Below are 25,926 nucleotides of genomic sequence, written 5' to 3'. Positions count from 1 at the left end.
CAGTGAGATTGTTTGACTGACATACACAGCAGTGGAAGGCTCTCCTGGGACATAGAGGTAGACTGAGGACTATATGAGATGGCTTGCCCGCTATACAGGTCTGCCTCCAAATCTAAGACTTCTATTTCTAGCAAGAACACAACTGAGACAGTGGGAGGTTAAATGCTTAGCCGAGACATCAGAGGACAAAATTGAAATAAGGTCTCCCACCTCTCATATCATTGGCATCAGAGTTAGCACAATAAAAAAGCAGGCTCCATTCTGTTCAGAAATGCACTTATCCTTTCACCTTCAGCTCACAATGAAGAGAAGATGTTATTTTGGGCTTGGCCCTGAGAGGAATAGGTAGAAATTCTTTTGGAGTAAATTTGCATCAAATACCCCTAACCAGGAACATTAATAGTGGTGCGTCCTCTGCATTTTTCTCACTGGGCCTTTTGAAATCCAGCTCTTGCTTCCAACCAGCCCTGGAAGGGAATCCAGTTACACTGACCAGCTGTAACAAATCCTTTGGAAACGAAGGCTTCCTGCTGTTGGCCAGCCTGTGTGGTGCTTTCCTGATCAACACTTAGATGTCAAGAAAAGATACAAAGACGACTCAGTGTTTACTTCTTGGGGTCCTTTTTATAACCTCTTCCCCTCCTCCTCCTTACCAATACATTCATGCGTGCATGCCTAGCTACTTACGCACATGCTCTCCACATACACCCCCCCACTCCGCAAAAAAAAAACCCAAAACCCAAAAGGCTTCTCATGCCACCTAGATGTAATCTCAAGCAGCCCACATTTGTCCAGAGAAAATAACTCTCCCAGAGGAGTTTGTAATGTCTATTTGTTTTAGTTTCTGTCATGAAGACTTTTTAGCTTCGGGTCTGAGTGTGTGGGAGCCTGAAAGGATGGCAGGAGTATTTCTGGCTAACCAGTCTCCAGTCTTGGTGTTATTTTACATCCCTTACAGGATTGATGACTGGGTCTCAGCTCTTTCCCTCTTCCTTCTGGGTGGTGGGGAGAACAAGTCACTCTTCTAACTCTTCACTCTGACCATCAATAACTCGGGAGTTCACATCACTCCGTCTCCATGCCCTGCTTTAAATTGCTGGTTCCTCATCGCGTTTGGTGTGCAGGGTCTAATTTGGCCTTCTGCTTACTTTGGCTGGGTTACTGGTGGAATGAGGCCTTTTTTCCTTTGCCCACGGCAAATGCTACCCTCTCTGCACCCCTTAGTTCTATGCCAGTCCCACCACTGACTAGCTTCGGGATCTTGGGCAAGTCTCAGTTTCTCTGGGCCTCAGGGTTTACTTCTATAAAATGAGGGTGTTGGGCTGGATGGTCTAGAAGGACCCTTCCAGGCCTAATATTCTCTGGCTCAGTAATTCAGCAGTGCACTTCCTCAGACTTGGCGTTTGGGCAGGAACGCTGCCAGAAGCTGGGACTAAGTGATTATGGTCTCCTCAGAGCTGTTTGAGCCCTGAAACATGATGCAGAGAAAAACCAGCTAGCCAAGTTGGCAGCTGCTCCTTTTTATTGTTTTGCCCTTTTAAGTAAATTCAGAGAGACTTTTTTCCCCCCTTCAGAGTTTTTGAGGATGAGCTGATTGACTTTCATGAGCACGATTGTATTATAGTGTTTTTTTTTTTTTCTACCTAGTTCATGTGTTGGAGCCAAGAGCCTCTGAACAAGGAATACTACACTGGGCCAGGTCAGCAGTGGATTTGACTACAACAAAGAAGGAAAGAGAAAACCAGACTTGTATCCCTTGTCCTCTGTGCATATTCCTCCTTTCTCCTTTCTTCTCCCCTTTCTCCACTTGGGCTGAGTGACTGGGATTCTCTTAGCTGTTACCAGGGTGAATCATGACTGTGGAGATTTGATGAGATTTACTTCAAGATGTTACACAAAAGCATTTCAGAGGCACTTGTGGAGGCCTTCTCATGACTGGAGGGCCTTTCCCTCCTCCCAGCAAACCTTTGGCTATGTCCAGTGAGCTGTAAGGGAAAAAACAAAACACAGGGGCCATCACAAGGCGTTTTAGTCAGCCAGTTCCTGGACAGGTGGGGGAAGGGACTTTGGCTCTTATAAAGTGAATTTGTTTTTGTGGGTGTGTGGTACTTGTAGTCTATATATTTGTACTGACTTGTAATGAGTTGAACAAGGACTTTGTCCTCTAAACAATAACAGAGCAGGTCCATGGTACTTGCATCTCAACGGTTGCCATGGCTACCCTCCTCAGGGAGATAACAACATACAAGATGTCTCTTACTAGGCTAGTAGTACAGATTTCCATGATGCTAGTGATCACATTCTTCCCCCACATTCTTTTGCCTTAAGAAAAAGTCTTCATTTGTTTCTGAAGAGTGCAGGGAAGCAGGGATGGCAGAGGGCATGGGGACATAGCTCATTGTTGATCCAACCTAACAGTCTGGCCCCTCCTCTTCTCTTCTAGTTGGGCCCTGACCTCATGTATCATTTATGCCACAGATCAAGTTTCTCAGCCTTAGAGCAAGCTTGGGGTGGTGGTGGAGATAGATGGGGAGGGGACGGAAATAAATAATACGATCAAGGATACTTTCTTACCCTTCTCTCAGCCCAGTTGGTCACTGATGATAATACTAAGCATTGAACTCTATTATCCTCCTCAGGGCCTCGGGAATCTGGCTTACTATCACTCTCTGATAGTAAGATAAGCACTGGGGAGTTAAATTAACTCCCTCAGTCCACTAGAAGTGTTTTCCAAGTCAAACTACGCTGTTAAAATTTTCCACTGAACGCTTTTGGGTAGCATCAGCCTGACAGCGGCTGGGAAGGGGTAGGGGGTTGTAGAGACTGAAGAAATGGCAAGGAAAAAAGCAAGACAAATCAGATTGGGTTGGTTTTTTTTTTAACGGTTTAAGAAATGAAGAGCAGTTCTTGAAGTAATAAAAGTTTTGCGGATTGGTAAAAATTGGCTTGAATCAGCATTTGGGAAACACCAGACTAGAAGGCTCTTTTTTCGGTTGTGCTTCTGAGATAAGACTAAGAGGAGGCAGGGACACAGGCTCATAGAATATCGATGAGCTGGAGAGCCTTGGAGCATGGACTGTTAAATCAAATCTATATCTTATGTTGTGTTAGTCTGAATACTTTCAGCAATGCTCAGAGTCCTTTAGTGGTGGCAGTGGGATGGGGAGGGACACACAAAAATCCACATACTGGCATTTCAGAGTTTTCCTGGAAAGGACACAAATCAGATTTACTGAGAATCAACCTCAGATTGTAATCCATGCCTCAAAAAGTATCTTCGGACATAAGGACACACGGGACAATTTTTCACATCGCCTTTCTATAAATCTCTCTAGTTTGTGCCCATCCAAGGAAACTCTAGAACTCTTAGTGCAGGGGTGAGGAACCTGCCACAGAGGGCCCCCTAGGTCCTCAAGAGCAGCCCTTTGACTGAATCTAAACTTCACAGAACAAATCCCCTTAATAAAAGGATTTCTTTGGTAAAACTTGGACTCAGTCAAAAAGCTGCACCCGAGGACCTAGAAGGCCATCCCCACCCCTATCTTAGTGTATAGCTTATCTCCTCCCCCCTCCCCCCACCAAAAAGTCCTTAGTTCTTCTGTAAGTTCAGAATAATAAGGCATCAGACATAGAACAGTTTTATTTATTCCTACAAACATGCATTAGAAAGAACATTGGTTCTGTTGTCAGAGTACTTGGAGTCAAATTACATTTCTCATTGCTTTCTGCCTTTGTGACTTTGGACAAGTCATTTAAACTCTGTTTTCTTATCTGTAGAAGGAGAGAGTTGAACCAGAAAGCTTCAGAGATTCCTCACTACTCCTAGACCTACCATCTCGTGATCTCTTAATAGCCCAGAAAACATTTTCCCCTTTTCAGAAGGCATCAAGCAATTCTGTCCTCTAGTAGGTTCTGCCTTCAAGATCTCTACAGCCCGCATTACTCACAGTACCAACAAAGAACAAAATCCAAAAGGTTAGTGCCTCCTCAGCACGGCTCTGTGTTTTGTTGTTTCTCTGGGATGCACAGTTGCCTGCTGTACAAATCCTTCTCACTTTGCCTTGGTTCCCTAATTTGTTGGTGTCAATGAGTCTTCATTTCCCTTACCTCATTCTTGAATCAAGGTTCCATCTCCTTGGGGACCACATGGATGGAGCACCCTTCAGCACAGGCCTCAGTCCAGGTCCTTATAGTGGCTCAGCATCTATTTCTATCTAGTCCAAACTCCAGTGGATGCCTCAGATAGCCTCCAGGCCTAGACTGTGTTACTCTCCATCTATATGCATCTCTCCTCTCGAGCATTCATTCTGGTGTTTTTCCACATATGAAGAGAGAGGCTTCATCAACTCCTCTTGGCACATGCCTGTTGCACCCGTAAGTTTGGCTTTAGACTATGTTATTGATAGTAACTTATTTTGCTGTATAAGGATGGAGGTCACTGAGGTGATCAATCATTTACCACACTCCACTTTGACCAACTCAATAACTGTCACACTTACAGTTGTCATTTCCCACCATTTCCAGAACTGGAAAGCTGAAATTTCTCTTTACTTAAATATCCCAGTCAACTGGTTAGATTTATGGTCATTTCACCTCCCCTGCATGAAAGGCTTCAGTGACCCTGTTAGTTACTGAGCAAAACTCAGCCTCCTTTGACTGGCCCAAATGGGCATTCACCTCTTCCTTCCTCTCCGCCTCCCCTATGCTCCAGCCAAACTGAACTATTGACTGTTTCCTCTCAGACAAACTCTGTTCGTTCACATTCTTCTGTCCCCTCTTTGCGTATTGAATTTCTACCCATCTTTTAAAGTCCCTTGCCAATTCTACGTCCTCCAGGAAGCCTTCTCTGACCGCTTGTTGGTAATAACTTTTCTATTGGATCTCACATAGTACGTTATTTTCATATGCTTCTCTGATGGGCTTACAATGTATTGTTTTCTCTTATGGTTGTCTGCAGCTGTGGGTGGCGCAGTGAATAGAGCGCAAGACCTGGACTCAGGAAGACCCGAGTTCAAATCTGGCCTCAGATACTTAATAGCTGTGTGATCCTGAGCAAATCACTTAACCTGGTTTTCCTCGGTTTCCTCATCTGTAAAATGAAGCTGGAGAAGGAAATGGCAAATCACTGCGGTATCTTTGCCAAAAAAACCAAACCAAACCAAAAAAAAACAAACCCTCAGATGGGATCATGAAGAGTCAGACACAACTGAAAAGAACTGAACAGGTATATGTTAGATTATTAATTCCATGAAAGCTGGGATCAGTTTATTTATACTTTGTATCTCCCTCTGTGCCTAGCACAATGCCCTGCACACAGTAGGTTCTTAGATATTTATCGACGAGAATTAAAACTAAATGAAATAAATCCATTGAGATTTTAACTCTAGCTAACGTTACTGGGGTTTGGCTTTGTTGATGGGGACTCTCTGGCTCATATACCCAGTGCTAGTTGGCCATGCTGGTCTACCCTTTTCCTGGGGTTTTGGTCAGGCTTCAAAGGTATTGTCCTGACTGTTTATACTCCCCTAAAGTCAGTGTCCCTTAAACACGTGATTCAGTACCTTATAATATGCTGCCTCATGTAGTGTTGATTGTTTTATGCGTGTGAAACTTGTCTCTCTAATCAGTTAGTAAACTCTTGGTAGGTAGGGATCATGCCTTTGGCTTTCTTTTATCCTTCTTGATAATTAGTATAGTTCTGGGCCCAAAGTAGATACTTAATAAATGCTTTTTTTGGAATTATTAAGAGATATTTAACTAAGTAAAACTTCTTCTGGGCCCTTCATCCCACTGTCTTTTTTCAAGTAGTAGCACCAAATGGTGTTTAGGGAAAGATCTTAGTAACCTCAATGACCTCTTCTTTTAACATTAGGAAAATAATTCAAACATCTGTAATATTCTGTAAATGATCATTTTCTTTTTTTTTCTTTCTTTTTTAATGATCATTTTCTAAACCTATATTCTATCAACTTATATATGTGGCTCCTTGCAGTAGATTATTCCATATGGGTAGAGCTTATTATATAAAAAAATACTTCTTCTAATTTGTGGTAGATTTGAGCCTTTAATCAATGACTCTTGCTCTTTCGTTGTTCAGTAGTTTCAGTTGTGTCTGACTCTCCATGACCCCATTTGAGGTTTTCTTGGCAAAGGTAGTGGAGTGGTTTTCCATTTCTTTCTTCAGGTCATTTTCCAGATGAGGAAACTGAGTCATACGGAGTGAAGTGACTTGCTCAGGGTCACACAGCTAGTAAGTGTCTGAGGCTGGATTTGAATTTAGGTCTTCCTATGCTCTGTCCAGTGCATGACTTGAGGCTCTTTGAGCCAAAATAAATGAATAAATCTATACCTGCATGTTAACTCATTTCAATAATGAGTAGACACTGACTATGATCATAGAAGTCTTTGAGCAGAAAGTAGATGACCACTTATTGAAGAAGTAGAGAGAATTCCTGCTCAGGTACAGGTCAGATCTTTGGGTCTAGGTCCCTCATTTTGCAGATGATGATAATAACGATAACTGGCATTCATAAAGTGCCTTAAGGTTTGCAAAGCTCTTGACAAACCTTATTTCATTTAATGCTCATTAGCACTGTGTCAGGTACATAAATATTCTAGGTGTTATTAATGTTCTCATCTTACAGAGGGAACAGACTTTTAAAGGTGAGGTGACTTGTTCAGGGTCATACAGCCAGTAAGTATTAGAGGCAGAATTTGAAGCTAATCTCTGCTGACTCCAAGTGTATTATGGAAAACCAAGGACTGGAGAAGTGGGATCCCTAGTACAAGGCCAGTGGAGAATTAAATAGCAAAGCCAGGATTTTAAATCAGGACCTCTGGCTCCAAATCTGGGACTCCTTCTTTCCAATAGACCATGCGCCCTGCTCCTCTTGAGTAACCAGAAGGTCATAGGGATGGGGAACCTGCAGCCTCAAGGCCATGTGTGGCCTTCTAGGTTCCCAGGTGCAGCCTTTTGACTGAGTCCAAGTTTTACAGAACAAATCCTTTTATTACGGGGATTTGTTCTGTAAAGTTTGGGTTCAGTCAAAGTGCCACCCTTGAGGACCTAGAGGGCCGCATGTGGCCTTTGAGGCCACAGGATCCCCACTCCTGCATAGGGTTCCAGGTGCAGAAGCTCCAGAGTTTGGCATGCTCATGAACCAAGCAGACACACCCCCTCCCCATTTTATCCCCAATCACCTTTTGGCATGTCCTCTCTCCCTGACCTCCCTTCCCCGCAAGAAGAATAAGAAAGCAGGGAAAGGAGAAGGCAGAAGAAACCACTGTGAATTTGGTAATCCCCATTCCTAGGCCACTCTGCCAAGGCCTCTGGGCCCCCTTGGTAAGGAAGTGGGGAGTCCCCTGGGTTTGCTTTCCCTTCCAAAAGACAGGTAAGCACAGGCTGTGGCATTTAAACTATGAGCCCAACATTCAGGAAGCAGGTCTGTTTAAACATCCTACACAACACCTAGTGCATTGTCAATCTTCCAAAGGTATTAAGTAATAGGAATAGTCCTAATTAAAAGCAAGAGCTTGGCAACCCACCTTGGAGACAGATTCATTATTCCCACTGTCATCTCAGTCATTTACTCGGGCCCACGAGGGATGAAGGAGAGCTTTGTCTCTCTCCATTTCACAACCTGGTGGAAAAGTGAGTCATTCCAGCTATAGACAGAATCACACATGGGACCATATATCAGGCAGCTGTTGGTTTACAAGCTGGGGTTCCCAGGCATCACTGGACTGTACTCCACAACATAATAGTAAGAAGAAAAAAATAATAGCTGAGAAATTAATATCATGATAATGATAATAATAACGATGATGTTGTTATTATACTGTCTCTGACACATACTGGCTCAATGAACCTTGGCAGATCACTTAAGATGCTGCCCTGCAGTGGTAGCTAGAGGCATACTGGATTGAGCGCTGGGTTTGGAGACAAGAAGGCCTGAGCTCACATCTAGCCTCAGACACTTCCTAGCTCTCTGACCCTGGGCAAATCACTTAACCATTGTCTGCCTCAGTTTCCTCTGTAAAATGGAGCTAATAATAGCACCTCTCTCCCTGAGCTGTTGTGAGGATCAACTGAGGTCGTATTTGAACAATACCTAGTATAGTGCCTGGCACCTAGTAGGTGCTTAATACTTGTTTCTTTCCTTCCTAGAAGGAGTTTCCTCCTCGGAGAGCTCCCCAAACCAGTGAAATCATGAGTCCAGATCCTATCATCATCATCATCATCATCATCATCATCATAACTGATGTTATATGGTACTTGACAATTTTTAAAATTCTTTCCTCACAATGACCCTAGGAGGTATGTAATGCAAGTATTTTATTTGACTGAGGTTCAGAGAAGTGACATTGATGTCACATGACTAGGTGGTGAAGCCAGGTCTTGAACCCAGGTCTTTGGACTTCAGATTCACTGTTCATTTTGCTCCATGCACCATGCTGTTCTCTTAGCTGAGTAGTCCAAAGAACCATGAGCACTAGCCCTACTTAAGTGGGGTAGTGAAATTTGAGGGTCTGAAAAGCTCCTTATTCACTAAATACATGTCTTCTGCCCATGTCACTTCCTACCATTGGAGCCATTAATGGGTTGGACAAGAAGGAATGGAGGGTAGTAGGACTATATTGTTTTCAGAAAGCTGCTTATTGGAAGGCTATTAGTTATCTTCACCTATTTACCTGGAAATGCTTTCCTAAATCTCACCTTAGCATGGATTTATCAGGTTATCTAGTCCTGGACTCTTAGGGAAAGAAATGTAGGCAAGGTAAGTTAAACACTAGTGAAAAGTTCCCTCTCAGATTGCCTTATATTCTATGTATATCTTTTGTTGTTGTTGTTCAGTCATTTCAGTTGTGTCTGACTTTTCATGGCCCCATTTGGGGTTTTCTTGGCAGAGATACTGGAGTGGTTTGCTATTTCCTCTCCATCTCATTTGACAGATGAGGAAACTGAGGCAAACAGGGTTAAGTGACTTACCCAGGGTCGCACAGCTAGGAAGTGTCTGAGGTCAGATTTGAACTCAGGAATTTGAGCTCAGTAATTCCCATCCTCCTCTCTGGTCACACTGGTCACACTGATCTCTCTTATTCCACTCACTCATCTTCACCAGCAGGGAAGACTCTTAAGCAGAAGACCAAGTTCAGGGGTGTTGAAAGCACAAGATCCAGACTAAGAAAGGAAATCCTTTCCAAGTGACTAGGAGTTTGATCTATGGAGGGACAGAGAGGAAGCTGAAGATGGGCAATGGGTCATTGGCTGTTTTCTCCATGCAAACTTGATAAAATCTGGGAAGAGAATGTCATTATGGTATTTGGAGGACTCTTCCATTCCTGGTTAGATCTTATCTCTGCCAATGAGGCAGTAGAAACATAGGAAGTCAGCCTCATCTGGGGCTGAGAATGCTTAGGGCTGCACTGTTAGATCTCTTCCATGTTTACAGTCTGGGTAGCTTTTGAATTCTGTGAAGGGAATGATGAATATTTGTTCCTTTGGCTGAATCATGACTAGAACTCTGACCTTTGTCAGGAGAATGTGGCAAAGTAGTCAATACAGATGAAGAGGTATCGGGAGTTAAGAATTCTCTCCCTGGCTCTGGGTCTGACTCACTCCCTGTGATCTGGGTTGCATCATTTAGTTCTTTTGTAATTCAGTTTCTTTGCTCATCGTACAGGGATGAGAAAGCTGACTCTCTCACCCAGCCATGGCATCCCAGCATGGAAGACAATGGGGTTTTAAGCAACAGATTGCAAATAAGGGGTTATGAATTGTGTTTCTGTCTCTGTTCTTCATCCGCTCATTGGTTCATTCCTTCGAAGAAGCCCTCAGTGAGTAGCTACTACTGGCCCATCTCTGTGCTAGATGATACTGAGGATACAAAAGAATTCAGGAAGGACGATCCCCTTACTGACCGAATTTCCAGTCTGGTCTGAGAGGCCTCCAGGCGGTGACACTTAATAGCCGTGTGGCCCTAGGGAAGTCACAGGATCACAGATTTGGGGCCGCAAAGGGACCACAGAGGTTATCTAGTACAATTTACTCATTTTACAGGGGAAGAAATTGAGGCCCAGAGAGGTTAAATGAATTGCTTCAGATTACCAAAGTAGTGGAGGCAACATTCAAAAGGAGGTTTTCTGACTCCAGATCCAGAATGCTTTGGACAGAACCACGCTGCCTGCTCCTTGAATCTTAGTTTCCTCACCTGAAAAGCTGGGACGACGACTCAGGTGGCTGATGGAAGCCTGTATTGCTCTTGGCTCAGATACTACTTCTATTAAGTAACAAAAGCTGGTCTTTCCATGGCACTTTAAGGTTTGCAAAGTACTTTACATAGATTATCTCATTAGGCCAACTGGAATTGCTCTTTAATGATAAAGTAATTTACAAATGATGTAAATTATAAAATTTGCAATATTATAAAAATGTAAAAATCCCTACGTATGGTAAAAGGTAACCTTCTCAGTTTGTGATTATGATCTAGAACATAGTGCTTATAGGTGGCATAGTGGACAGGGTACTCTATTTGGGATCAGAAAGACCTGAATTCAAATTCAGCTTCAGACACTGATCAGCTGTGAAACACTGGGCAAGTCACATAACCTCTGTCTCCATTTCTTCCTCAGTAAAACAGGGATACTAATCCCACCTTCCTCCCAGGGTCGTTGCTGTGATCAGATGAGATAAGATGCCTAAAATACTTTGTAAACCTTAAAGCACTATATAAATACTAGCTATTATTGTTATTAAAAAGCCTTTTCCTTCCAAGGTTCTAATCAACAAGCATGACATCTATAAAAACAGGATTAGTTTTATTTGGGGGGTGGAAGTTCTCTAGTATAGTTGAATTGGGACTCACTGAACATTTCATGCACCTAAAATGGTGACGACACTAGCCTTCAGATGCCCATCTGACTATCCCTAGTTCCTTTAGATTGGATGTCGGCAGCTCCTCCCATAGTACTTAATGTCCTTATTTACTGTCTTTTTACTGAGTGACTTGGCCCAGCCATGAGCCTTAACTCTCTCTCACTTTCCCTGTGGTTGCCACATCATCCAGGCTCTTGGTTATTTCTTCCGCAATACGGTTTCTCCGCAGTAACTGAACCTGGCTGATATTATTTACATCGCCTGGGGAGTGGTAGCCTGGTGTCTCCTCAGCTATTCCTCCCCCAGCTGACCTGGCTCCTCTCTACCCTCTGCTTTTCTGAAATGAGGGGTTGGTCAATCTTAGCTGAAATAGAATCTCCAATGTTTAGAATTCTTCTCCCTCCTTTCCCTCCCCCCTCCCCAACTTGTTCTCTCTTCATCCCCTTTGATTCCTTCTTGGAACTCATATTTATCTAAAACGTCTCGTGCATCATTCCAGTGCCTTCGCCTTCCCCAGGCTGGCCATCTACTCCAATCGTCTTGGGCTGGATATACAACGTGACCACTGATGAAATTGAACATCTGCTCAATTATTTATGCCCTTCTTTCTGAGTGGTCTAATTATAAGACAAATTAGGAGAAGCACAAGCCTGGGACACCTGACCTGACCTGTTCCATCCAGCCTGGTTTCTTGGAGCTAAGTGAGGGCACTCAAAGCAGTTGGTTATCTAGTACAATTTATTCATTTTACAGGGGAAGAAATTGAGGCCCAGAGAGGTTAAATGAATTGCTTCAGATTACCAAGGTAGCGGAGGCAACATTCAAAAGGAGGTTTCCTCCTGAGAAGAGTTCAAGGCACACTTTGGTCATCACTTCTTGCTCCAGGAAACTCGACTCACCTATGTGCCTACCCCTCCACCTTATTCCTCCAAACAAGTACTTATTAAGCACTTAACATGACTGAACAAGAATAACCACAGTAAAATCTGCCAGTTGGAGGCAGCTAGGTGGCTCAGTGGGTACAAGGCTGGGCCTGGAGTCAGGACCACCTGAGTTCAAATCCAGCCTTGGACACTTACTAGCTGTGAGACCCTGGACGAGTCACTTAACCGCTGTTTGCCTTGATTCACTGGAGAAGGAAATGGCAAATCACTCTAGTATCTTTGCCAAGAAAACCCCATGGACAGTATTGGTGTGCTATGGTCCATGGGGTCATGAAGAGTCGGACACAACTGAACAATGACAACAAAAATGTGCCAATGACTGTGCTAAGCGCTTTACAAATATCTCACTTGATCCTCACATGCTTCTTTACAAATATTATCTAATTTGATCCTTTGTGTTAAGGATGATTTCTGTAAGAAACATGAGAATTGTGGAAACCATGGATGTTTCTGCTTAGTGCCTTGATGCCATGGTCAAATGTGTGAAGAATCATTGCTTTTGTCAGTTTGGAGGACTCCCTCCACCAATTCAGACTGAAACCCTTCTATGACTGTGTAAGAGAAGAGAAAGGGTACAAGCATTTACTGAACACCCACTATGTGCCAGGCACTCATCTGATCCTCATGAGTGCTATTATTATCCCCATTGTATAGTTGAGAAAACTGAGGCAGAGGCTAAGTGACTTGTCCAATGTCACAAAGCCTAGGAAGTGTCTGAGGCAGGATTTAAATTTTGGTCTTTCTGACTCCAGGCCCAGTACTCTGCTCTGCCTGGCTGTGGATTTAGCTGCCTATAATTCCATAGAACTTATTTATAAACATAAACTTATTTTATTATAAATTTATAAACTTGTAAACATGCAGAGGTCAAGTTACTTATCCTGAATCAGGGTATTAAATATCAGAGGTAGGATCTGAACCCAGATCTTCGGGACCTTAAGCCAAGCACTCTATTCACCATGATGCTTTGCACATGGATTGTTGTCATTTTTTTTGGTTGTTGCTGTTCAGCTGTTTTTCAGTTGTGTGCAACTCTTTCTGACCCCATTTGAGGTTTTATTGGCAAAGATACTGGAGTGGCTTGCCATTTCCTTCTCCAGCTCATTTTCCAGGTGAGGAAACTGAGGCAAACAAGGTTAAGTGACTTGCCCAGGGTCATATAGTTAGTAAGTGTCTGAGGCCGGATTTGAACTCATGAAGATGAGTCTTCCTGATTCTAAGCCCAGTGCTCTGTCCACTGTGCTGCCTAGCTGTCCTATTGCTGCTATAGCAGAAATATTAAATCCTTTGAACTCTGCCTTTTCTTAAGAAATGTTTATAGATGTCCTTATGGGTAATCCATCTGCTTAACTCACAATAACTCCCAAAAGGGAGATCAGCCTGGGCATCTCCCGTTTCATAGATAAGCCTTCGGCACAGAGAAAATAAGGCAACAGAAGGGCCTGGATGAAACTAGTCGCCAAATTCATCCGCTAGGAAGAAGTCTCCAGACTAGTAACGATCTTATGTGTCACTGATAGACAAAAGAATTCAAGGAAAATAATATCAATGCATTTTTGGGCCCAGGGACCATCTCACTTGGGTCTTTGTATTGCCATTACTGGTGTAGATCATGACCTTGATAAATGCTTATTGACGATGAAATGTCAATTGGACAACTTTTGATTTTCTGATTTTGATCTGGTGTAATCATTTAAGAAACTTTAAAGGCCTAGTTCTGGTTTGAACTAGTTGGACCAGCAACATGATGGTGGATAAAGCACTAATTATAGAGTCCAAAGCTCTGATTAACCTCTCTGATCCTCAGTTTTCCCATCTGTTAAGTGGGGTAATAATGTGTGTGCTCCATACCTCAAGCTACAGGGACATTAAAATTCTTTTTCAACATCAAGTATTAAATGAATGGAATCGGGGCTGTTCCCCTGTATTGATACATGACTACATAAATGTGGACTATTATTTACATGTTTTAGGAAAAAAACACCTTTTGTCTCTATTTTCAGTTCAGTAAAAGTGAGTACTCATTTTTGGCTCAGAATTTAATTGATTATTGTTGATCTCATCTTTTGGGAAGGGCAGCTAGGTGGTATAGTGGATAGAGGGCTGGGCCTCAGGACTGCCCGAGATCAAATCTAGCCTCAGACACATAGTAGCTGTGTGACCCTAGGTAAGTCAGTCAGCAATCATTTATTAAGCACCTAATAGGTGCTAGTGGCTAGGTAGTATAATGGATAGAGTTCTGGACCTGAAGACAGGAAGACTCATCTTCCTGAATTCAAATCCAGCCCCAGGCACTTACTAGCTGTGTGACTTAGGCAAATCATTTGACCACTGTTTCAGTTTCCTTACCTAAAAATGAGGATGATAGTAACACCTAGCTCTCGGGACTATTGGGAAGACAAAATGAGAAGATATTCGTGAGATAGAATCCTTCTATGGATTGGTAAAAAAAGACTTAGAGGGTTGCTGGGGCTGAAAATTACATGTCACCCCTCAACCAGTTTGGTGATGAGCCCTTTACAATCCTTAAGGAACTATGTAATAATGATAATGATAATTATTAGACTTGAACCTAGGTCTCAATTGCTAAGTGAATCCAATATTCTTTCTGTTAGGCTATACTGAGGGGGCTAAATGACCTTTGAGGGCCTTTCCAACTTTAAATCTATGATCTAAGCTCCTCCAGTTCTCATTTGTGTGCTAGGCACACAAATACAAAGATAAAAATGAAAGGGACCCAGCCCTCAGGGTTTTTACTTTTTATTGGGTGAAATAGCCAATTTTTAATTGGGTCCTATAGGAATGAGGACTAACCATTAATTTACATACACATATATACATATAAATGTATACATATAAATACACACATATAAAACACACACTATATGTCTATATGTAAACACATATAGGCATTATATATGTAATAAACATATGTATATATGTATACATGCAAAATACATGCAAAGTAAATACAATATAATTTGGTGGGGAGGCATTCGTGGAGGAAGGATAATAAAAAGATCTTGTAGGGGGTGAAGCTTGAGTTGAACTTTGAAGGAAGGGAGGGCTTCCAAGAGGCAGCTCGTGGCTTAGTGGATAGAGTATTGAGCCTGGAGTCAGGAAGACCTGCGTTCAAATCCAGCCTCAGACACTTTCTAGCTGTGTGACCTTGGGCAAGTCATTTAAACTCAGTTTGCCTCAGTTTCCTCAACTGTAAAATAAGGATAACAACAGCACCTGCCTCCCAGGGTTGTTGTGAGGATCAAATGAGATATTTGTAAAAAAGAAAAAAAAAGTGCTTAGCACAGTACCTGACACATAGTAGGTGCTATGTTATTGTTGAGTCATTTGAGTTGTGTCCAACTCTCCGTGACTCTCTTTGAAGTTTTCTTGGCAAAGATATTGGAGTGGTTTGTCATTTCCTTCTCCAGCTTATTTCAAAGTTGAGAAAACTGAGGCAAACAGGGTGAAGTGACTTGCCCAGGGTCACACAGCTAATAAGTGTCTAACGCCATCAGCTGCTCCTGACTCCAGACCCAGTGCTTTATCCATTGAGCCACCTGCCCTATTCACTTCTCTCTCCCTTTCTAAGGGGCAGAGATAAGGAGGGACAGGGAGGACTGTCTCTATAGTGTTCAGCTTGGCTGAGTACTTCAAGGGAATAAGGTATATAATAAGCCTTTGGTGGTGAGGGAAGACATGACACAATGACCTTGTTGTTGCTCTGCCAGCATCCTGATCTAGGCACCCCTCTGGGATTGCACCTGTGTGTAAACAAACAATTCTTTTTTATTCCTATACTGGAAAAAAAATAAAGTAAGCTTCTTCTCCCAGCATGGCTTCTCAAGGCAGGCAGAGCAGGAAAAACACTTCACTCAGGGCCCATGAAATCTTCCTTTGATGAGACAGATAAACCACAATGTGTTCATTGCCTCAATTTCCCCAGCCGCACATTAAGCTTTATCAGACTTTCTCTTTTTCTCCCTTCCCAGGTGATCTCAGAATTTACTGAAAGCTCTTTGAGATCCTTGAAAACCAGATACCCCTCAGAACAAAAGGAAAGATAGAAACTGGTTCAGCCACACCTGTTGGCACAGGTGACATCACCAACCAGGAGAATCATCGTCAAGACAAATGATGCCACAATACCACCCACGTGTAGACTGGCAGGTACCTGAGACCCAGCGCGAATCTGCCAGGTGTCCAGTCAGGGAGAGGCTAGTCCCCTGCTCTGCTCCCTGGGACAGAAATGGAGTCAGTGGCACGTTGGTGCAGAGTGGGCACTGCTCTGCGGGCTTTGGGTTGGCTAGTTTTTCCTCCCACCACCCCTCCTTTGACCTTTCTTTTCACTGTTTGCTATCGAGGAGTCCTGTTTTTGAGATGTTGACATCTCTCCAGTCTGGCCTGTTTCTATCCCTTTGACCTGATGACTGCTAGCATGTTCTTCTGGCCTCCCCAGGTCTGATCCTCCAAGGAGAGACAGCGACATGAGGGCCCCGAGTGGAGATCTCATCTTGAACCTAGGAGTCACACAGATCTGGAAACATCCTCCTTGTTGGCTCTGGGGGATGAATACCATTTCTGGTTTTCAGGCGCCCTTGTTAATGTGCCTTATCTGGTTCAAAGCAGGAGGTTGGCTGGGGCTTCACTTGAGAAATTTTTATTGGCTATAAACTGGTTTGGGACATGGTTTGCTCTGCTGTATGAAGGAGCGTTTTATATTAGAGGCCATGAGATCTTTAACTCAAGCTCTGTACTCCTGGGCTAGACAACTGCATTTATAAAATTCTCTTTGGGCCATGGAAGGTTGAATTTCCCCCGGGACTGCCATGTTCCTGGGGCTTTGACATTCAGCTCCAGAGGGATGTTTGTCTGAAGACAGCTAGCATTTCTTTCCCCAGTTTGTTTCCTTGCTTTTGCCCCCATCATTCTCCTCACTTGATCAGGAACAGTCTTCTTTTTCTGTTAGGAAGACTTGTTTATAGGATATATGATATATTTTCCTTTTTCTCTGTTGTCTCTTTTTATAACCTGCATTTTCCAAAACACTTTCAAAAAATCTTCTGGGGATAGATATACAAACTATGATTATAAAGTAATGTGACCAAGCTTGGCATCAAAGAGAGATATGGGAAGCCACCTACCCTCTACCGAAGTGGGGGTCTATAGGCATGGAATACTGCATATAATGTCAGATAATTTTTCAAGAGTTAGTTTCATTGGTTAATCTTAAATGCTTTCCTTTCCTTTCCTTTTTCTTTCTTTCCCTTCCTTCCTTCCTTCTTTCCTTCCTGTAATGAGAGGGGATGGGGAGGGCTGGTAATGAGCCCTGAAAACAGGCTCATCAAATGCCCGTGCTCCCAGGACTGATGCTTGCTTGACCAGTCTCTTATTACATGTATTATAAGAGATGACTCTCTGAATGAGGAGAAGGTTAGAATGGGAATTATAGTTGATGTTAAAAGAAGAGATATCAATAACAATTTATTTAAATAACAAATGAGACATTCTGCAAACTACCCAAGAAAAGAATCACGTGATGATTGTCACACTTCGTCTCTCTCTGTGTATTGTGTTTTGTCTTTATTTAGTATTTATTTTGAATATGTATTCAAATATATTTATATAACTGGAGGAACGGTCACTGAGCCCAGCTCTTACGAGTATATACAGAGTGCCACTGATGTAATTCCCATATGGAAGAGGCCAGGATGACTGATTCTAGGACAGCTGTGACAATGTGTAATGGAAGTGTTTTGAAGAGACTTTGGAGCACATGGAGACATTTTGTAACTGGTTACAATCTACTTTTCTTGTAGTAAGGAGGAGTCTTTGAGTGTGGGAGGTACTTGCATGAGGCGGAAGCCAAGTAAAGTGGTAGCCTCTCTGTTTCTGTCTGTCTCTTTCTGTCTGTCTCTGTCTGTCTTGGTCTCTGTCTCTGTCTCTCTCTCTGACCCCTTATCTTCATTTGACTTCTTCCTGGATGATAGCAACCAGTGAGAGACAGTGATGTAAGAAGAGCATTCTTAGGCTCTCTCATCCGAGGCCTGTGAAAATGGGCCTTGGTTCTTTGCCCCTGTGTCTGTTCATTTTAGATGGAGGAAGTTGGAGACTATGACCTTATTAGTTTTGAAAGGCCAGGAGAGCAAGCCACTGGGGAGTTCTTGAGACTGGGAGTTGAGCACAGAATATATGCCCAGAGGGTAGTCCCAGCCCAAATGTAGCTGAGATGAGTACTCATTTGGCAGTGTTGCCACATTTGAATATGAACTTGGTGGAACCAATGCTATGTAGAAACTTTTTAGGTCTGATCCTACTCTCCCCAGAGGTGGGATAGGAGAGTAGTCTGTGCCCCTTCCTGTATCCTAGTTGGGTTGTACTCTTGTTCTTCTTCCATTTTCTCAATAACTATCTCTTTGGAAAAGCTAATTGATGTTAATTGGTTAAATGATCCTGAGTCGCTAGTCACTGGAGAATACCAATAATATAAGGGAGATGCCATACCCAGTGATTGATATTGTAGGAGAATAGCACTGGAATGGGTGCTCAGGCTAATAGCATTCGAAATATGCCTCAGGGATATAGCCAGCCTCACTCTGGTAACCCAGTGTTTCAGGTCAAGGGGAACTTGGGATATGGATGCCCATAACTACAAAAGCTATAACAGAGTCATAGAGTTTGAAAGTTGTAAGAGACCTCAGAGGGTGTCTTAGTCTAACCTATAATGTTCCTGGGATTCAATGCTGTCATTTATAGAATGAGGGAGTGGATCAGATGACTTCTTAGGTCTTCTGCAGCTATAAATTTTACAATCTATGAACTCTGAATAACAATGAAAAAAGGGCAGAATTCTTTCACTTTCAGGTGGTGAGATGAGGATTCAGTGCTAAACAATTGAGGTAAACAAGAACAACTCTAGGAAGAAGAGGGAAAAGTCAATGAAAACCTTAAACTGATCATATATGTATATATATACATATATACACACATATACTGCTATAAACTGACACACACACATATATACACACAAAGATGTACATATATACATATATGTGTGAATGATGATGATGATGATGATGATGATGATGATGATGATGATGATGTTGATGATGATGATTCTCAGAGACAGAGCTAAGAGAGTGCATTCATTCCAGGCATGGGGAATAACTTGTGTCAACATAGAGAGGCAGTGAATGGAAAGTTAATTGCAGGGAAAAATCAATAATCTAGGCTGAATGGAACATAGAATGCGGGAAACGGGATAATATGAATTAATACTGCAAAGGTGATTTTGAGATAGGTCATGGAGAGCCTTAAACACCAGACTGAGGAATAGATATATTGTAAGTTAGAGGCAATAGGTAGCCACTGAAGGTTTTCAAGTAAGGCAGTGACATGAGTCAGTCAGTCATTAAGCATATATTAAGGGCTTACTATGTGTCAGACAGGCACTGGGGATACAAGCACAAACAATGAAATAAATCCTACAGATTAATGCCTAGCTAGACTATTTTGGCAGCTGTGAGAAAGATTAATCATAAAAAGAAGAGTAATCAGAGAGACCAATTAGAAGGGTACATTAGCAGGTGTTACAGGCTATTATTGACCATTGTTAGATGATCTTGTGTTTGCATTTCACAAGCATGTTTGAATTTTATGAGTCTTACATCTTGCCTCCAAGATGAGTCAAGCTTTCTTTGTAGATATCTGTGACAGGAAAGTATAATACTTGACTTAAGCAAACTAACATTAGCGGTCTTTGAGAGGGAATTTTGGAGCAATTGGAGATTGGAGCAGTTATGCCATAATAGAAGGAATTCATTGGGTGTGGAGCCAGGAAAAATATGGTTCTTACATTTATTTATTGGTTGTGTGACTGTGGGCAAGTCACTTTTCTGGACCTCATTTATAAAATGAGAATGTTAACACTCCCACCACTGTGTAAATATGAGCTGTTTTTTTAAATGAACTATTAAGTTTAAATGATAGTGTATGTATGTGTGTATTTACATAGATGAAGAGAGTGCAGGTAAGTGGAGCAGTGGATAGAGTACTCTCTGGACTTGGAATCAGATACCTGTGAGCTGTATGGACCTCAGCATTTCCCTCAGCCTCAGTTTCCTCATCTGTGAAATGGGGGTAATAACAGTTCCTACCTCACAGGGCTGTTGTGAGTGAGGATTAAATGAGTTAACATATATAAAGCACTTTGTAAACCATAAAATGCTATATAGATACTAGCTATTATTATAGTAGCTAGAGAAGCTGTCCTGGGAGCCAGGAAGATCTAGTTTTGAGTCTTATGCCTAACAGAAACTTGCTCTGTGACCCTGGCAAGTTGCTTAACTTCTCAGTGCTCTAGGAAACTCTTGCAGACTCACAGTTGCTGAGGATGTGATGATCTTCATCAGTAGAGGGAATTTCCTCATCAGGAAGTTTCCTCAATCAATGAAATCATAGGTCTAGTGCCTAGCCCCATATAGATGAGAGGCAGCATGACATGGCCAATAGAAAACTGGTTTCCATGTCAGGAGCACCTGGGTTAAAGTTGAGCCTCTGACTCATACTGATTGTGTGACCCTAAGCAAGTTACAGAACCATTTTCCCAGGTAATGCTTCAAGGTTCAAAGAAAATGCGATCTGTATTGATGGAGGAAATTCCTCCCAGAAAGCTGCCTATACCCACCAAATGACAGGGCTGGCCCAAACACACACACACATATACACACATAATATATATGTATATATGTTTATAATATACACATATATGGTTGTATATGGATCTATACACATGTGTACATATATTCACACACACACAAACACAATATACACACATACATATTGTAGGACCATAGGGGTCATTTAGTCCATACCCTTTGTATCACAGAGAAGATAACTTGGATGAGGTTACAGATTTCATGTCTACAGGTGCTGGGCAGGTTGCCCAGACTGTGTATTCAGCTGATTGAATTAGTCCATATAAGTATATATGAGGACTAGCAAAGTGAAGTAGACAGAGGGCTTGCCTTAGATTGAGAGGATGTGAGTTCAGATTTTGCCTCTGACAGTAGTTATGTGACCATAGGCAAGTCACTCCATAGTATCCTAGGTGAATCTCTTAAGATGGTTAAGTTAGAAGACAGTTGCTGATTTGCATCAGTTGAGAGAGTTTCTGCAATTTCTTGTGTCGATGAAATTATAGGTCCAGGACCCTCCCATCTCCCCCCACCAAAAAAAAAAAAGACGAGTATAAACAGAAAGGAAATGAATGAATCTGCTTATTGTTAAATTCTGATGTAGACATTAATCACTTGATCCAGTCAGAATCCCACCCCTCTAATAACACAAACGCCTTTGTGAATGTATATACATTTTTATTTATAAACACATAGCTTCTCGTTAGCTTCTGGTTTTGCACTCTGCTGTTGTACTCTGTAAACATTCTGTGACATGTTAAAAAAGAAAAAAAAAGAGCAAGAGAGGAAAAGCGCCGAGACCATTTTTGCTGGTACATTTCAGCGCTGGTGAGAATGATATCCTCAAATGAGCCTGCTGGCATGGCTGTGGCAAACAGGGCTTGGAAAATAAACTCATACCCTTGATGGCCTCTCCTGCTTGTCTCATATTTTTCATCAGGATTTGAAAAGTGCCCGTAATGAAGGTGGTTGTTTCCTCGTTCTTGCTGCTTCAGGAGAGGTTCAGTGTAGAAGAGCCAATAGCAGCTTCCTGAAGTCTCCAGATGTGTCAGAGCGAATGGTGTCTGCGAGAGATTTTTGGTACTTCTCTTGGAACTTTTCTTGCACTGCCTGGAGATCGATCTGTTAGGAGAGAAGACAAGTGAAAGGCTTGTCTGACCCTTAGCAGGGCTGGAAGGAATCATCTTCCCTTTGGCCCCAGAAGCAGCCTTTAGTCAGAGAGAGAGAGAGAGAGAGAGAGAGAGAGAGAGAGAGAGAGAGCGAGAGAGAGAGAGAGAGAGAGAGAGAGAGAGAGAGAGAGAGAGAGAGCTGTTTTGATTCCCAGGGCCAGCAGCAAGAAACTGCCATCAAATCAACTTCTTAAGATAGATTCATTTCCCTACCAACAATAGCTTCCCAGCTTGAGAGCTTATTCCTGATAATGAAAATTGAAGCAAAATAGTTGAATATTGGTTTTCCATTATCCTTTTCCATTGGAGTTTCTGACTATTGCTTGATTTTTCCTTTTGATTCCAATATTACTTAAAGAAGTTCTTTTTGTTGTTGTTAGAATTTATTGTGAACCTCAACTGGACCTTATCTTCCCTGACATCTCTCAGGACTTTGCCACACATTCGTACTCATCTTCATTTACTTGGTCTGCCTTTATATCTCTTGTATCTTTTTTATTTTTGGCTGAAACTATGTCATTGGTTTAGGGAATTCCAAGTGAGGAAGTAAGCCTCTCTACTCATGAAGATTAGCACCTGCTTGACCACTTAGAGTCTGGGAGGCTAAAAGAGTTGCCCAGAGTCACAGATGTAGGATGAGTCAGGAAATGAGGGTTGAATCCAGGTCTTTCTGACTTTGAAGGCAGCCCTAAATCCACTGCAAAATGCTGCCTTTATTTATTTGTTATTTGAAAACTAGAGATTGGTCAATGACTTGTTCACGCACGCTGGATTCTTTAGCTGTCTTATCTACCTTCTTTCTTTCTCATCAGAGTTAATTAGTACCGTCACCAGAATTTTATTCTTGAGACCCCCTTCTTCCTGAACCCATTTCCTTTCTAGGGTATCAATCCATGGGATCCTATTCATCATTTTTATAAACTCTACAAAATAAGTTATCTTAAAGGTTAGGACACCAGGCTGATTCTGGTCCAAAATTTCTCTTCTTATCTATACAAACTCCTCAATGATGTGATGATTGTCTCTTTAGTTTCCCTGGATCTTGACTTTAACCAACTGATTTCCTCCTTACTGGTCAGCATTGGGCTCAGAATAATAGAAGTTCATGTTACTCCTTCTAAATTTAAAAATATCATCAGAAAGACAGGTCAAGAATTGATTATCTGCTGTGCTTTGGCAGAAATCCTGGAGAGTTGAGGTCCCCCATCTGTAACCAGATCTTGCCTCTGGAAGCTTTGTGCTCATCATCCAATGCCTCTAACTGATCTGGTGGTCTATAGCAGTGTTTTGAAAACTTTTTGGTCACAGGACTCTTTGACATTTTAAAAAACTATTGAGGGCCCCACAAAGAGTTTTTAGTTATATGAATTGTATTTGTTCATATTTACTGCATTAAAAATGAAAAAGTCTTAGTGCTATTATGAAAATAGTTTTGACCTCACAGACCCCTTGAGATGATTTCAGGGATCCAGAGACATCCTTGGACCACACTTTGAGAACCACTGGTCAATGGTGTACTTCCACCACTGTATTTCCTCTGTTTTTTCCTCCTGTGATCCTCATGGAAATGCTCTGACCATGCCTTATTACTCCAGTTTGTTGACTGACAATGTTCCTTAGGCTTCTCTTCCTATCTGATCACAACTGGGAAGGATCTTAAAGATTTCCATTATTTTACTTTATTTATTATTTGAAACTCAGAGAGGTAGAATGTTGCCCCAGTAGTATACAGGTACTAGGAAGTATAGTCAATCTTGTCCTTCCAGTGAACTCTGCTACCCCAACCCCACTGGAATAAGGTATAATCCTCCATTGCTATTTATAAGTTGTACCCCATTGAATGTCAGTGATACTTAGGAAAAGAGTTGAATGAATGGTATTTGTCTCTGGGAAGTCTAGTCCCTGACAGGAGGAAAGGGAGAGATGCAAGGAGAAAGAAGAGAAGAGGGAGGGAAAGAAAAAGAATGAAAAAGAGAAGAAAAGAGATAACAGGAGAAAAGAAAAAAAGGGAAAGAGAAAGGGAAAGAGAAGGGGAAATGATAAAGGAGGAGGAGAGGGAAGAGTCATTCCAAGAATAGAAGTAAAGAAGAAATAACTTTCTAGTTGCTAATTTCTATTTAAATCTGGTACCAGATGTTTTATATTACTTGTCAGAAGGCTGTGGATCAAAATTACTCCCTTCTTTTGACAGCTTTTTGAGAGACAATTTATGTGGATCCTAAGTATTCCTTTTTTATCCCCCTTTTGCATCCCATATGAGATTTCTCCCATTGCAGATAAGAATGAAATGCTGTCTTTAATAAAAATCTTCTGTCTGCAGACCTTAAAAAACTTTCCCAAACAGCAGGCAACTAATCCACCTGTCCTAGCAAGGTTATTCCTGCCCTGTTCCGGGATAGGAAAGGCCCAAAGAAGGTGTCCCAAAGTGACTCAGCAGTGTGTCCTCCAGCAGGATTCTTCAGACTTGGGAAGGAAACTTTGTTTTGAACAAAACTCTGACAGAAGCCTTTCAGTCAAATCTTTTTAAATTATCTCTTTACATTTTGTTGTTGTGGCTGTTCAGTTGTTCAGTCCTGTCCGACTTTTCCAGACCCCAAGGAACAGAGCACACCAGGCCTTTCTATCCTCTACTACCTACTACTAAAGATACCAAATAGCATAGAGCTTATTAAGAAGAGAAACTTCTGTTCTCAGATCTAAATTATTTTGCTTCTAATAATATCATCCAGCATTTGAGGCAATAGCCTACGTTATAAGATATACTATTCCAATGTTTATTTTCCCTTTTACTTGTAGAGGATTGATTCCATTTTCACTTTTAAAAAATAAAATTTTGTTTTAAAATTCACTTGTTTGTAATTTCGTTAGAACAATTTAAGAATCGGGTACAGTATCATACTCAGGATTAATAGAAGTAAACACAAATTGGTGCTTACTTGTCATCACTGTTATGTTTCTTCTGCATTTGGGATCTGGTGCTCAGGGGGGTTTCAAAGATATTTATTTCATTATTAGAGTCTTGATTATTCAAATTTTGCTTTTTACTCTTTTCAAACTTTCCTATTTTACCCAATTATGCAGAACAGGTTGTAGAGACACGTTGGTGTAATGGATAGAGCATAAGGCTTGGAATCTGGAAGACGTGAGTTCAAATAGGGCCTTATTCACTTACTGGCTGTGTGACTCTGTATAAGTCACTTAACCTGTGTGCCTGAGGCAATTCTTTAGAACTTATGTTCAAAATCATAACTGACATGTTTCTGCATTTATGGAAGCAAGGCTCACACCTGGAATTCCTGAAGATGAGGGAAATTATAGATCCGTTGATAATTGGCATATGCATAATGGGCACTAGCACAAAAATATCTATGGTAGAAACTAATATAAATGGACAGCTGTTATTTTATTTGCTCTCTGCCAAGGCAAAGTGACATTCAAGTCCTTATACATATTGTTAGGTTCATTATTTTAAATTAATAAGCCAATTTTCAGTCACATGAATGATATTTACCAACCTCCAGTGGTTCTCCATGTTGGCTGAACACATAAACAGTGTATGAATTGCAAAGACAGCAAATTATCATAGAATGACAATTTAGAGTTGGAAGGCATCTCAGTAGCCATCTGATCCAACCATACCTGTCCCCAACAAATGACTATCTAGCCTTTGTTGGAAGACTCTGCAAGATGGGAATCTACTCCCCCACTAAGGGACCCATTCCCACTGGGACAGTTCCAATTGTTTGGATGGAGATGGGCTGGCAGCCATGGGCTTGTCTATCATAACAACTGTTTCTTTGCTTTCCATCCACTTCCACTGCTTTGCAGAGCTGAAAGGCACCATTTGAGAAACATTACCCTAGAGCATGGTTTGTGAAGCTTGACTCATGGTCCTAAGCTCCTAAGGCTGACTGTCCTTTCCATGTCTACTTTCTTCTGCCCACCAGTATTTCTGCAGATTACCACAGTAGAGGCTGCAGGGTCTGAGAAGCACAAAGAGACTAAGGCTAGGAGGCAGGTGACATAGAGTTGCCACTATGCTGTGACACCCCTCCTGGGTTTCTGTTTGACCTTCCTTGTAATGGGAACAAGGACACCTGTACTTTTGTCACCACCCACAGGGCCAACAGACACTTGCACTGTACTATGATTTGAACTCTTTTTAACTGTGTGCCACAAAAACAGAAGCAATGGTTAGGATTTTTGTCTTTTTATATAAAGGAGAAAGAGAAGGGGGGGGG

General features: G+C 41.8%; 1 protein-coding gene across 2 annotated transcripts in view; it reads right to left on the bottom strand.

The window, feature by feature from the left end:
- Positions 1-21,205: 21,205 nt before the first annotated feature.
- Positions 21,206-25,926, bottom strand: part of ANXA13 (annexin A13) — a 79,000-nt gene continuing 74,279 nt past the window's right edge. The window contains exon 12 of one of the 2 annotated variants that reach the window (XM_027854068.1): positions 21,206-21,638. In XM_027854068.1, coding sequence (XP_027709869.1) covers positions 21,519-21,638 — 120 coding nt within the window. In that variant the 3' untranslated portion in view covers positions 21,206-21,518. The remainder of the gene's footprint in view (positions 21,639-25,926) is intronic. The other variant, XM_027854069.1, reaches the window with a different exon arrangement.

Source organism: Vombatus ursinus, unplaced genomic scaffold (genome assembly GCF_900497805.2).
Source record: "Vombatus ursinus unplaced genomic scaffold, bare-nosed wombat genome assembly UNPS02010284.1, whole genome shotgun sequence".
Classification (NCBI taxonomy): Eukaryota; Metazoa; Chordata; class Mammalia; order Diprotodontia; family Vombatidae; genus Vombatus; species Vombatus ursinus.
Note: the sequence above shows the minus strand (reverse complement) of the source record. Positions and strands in the feature narration are given on the sequence as shown.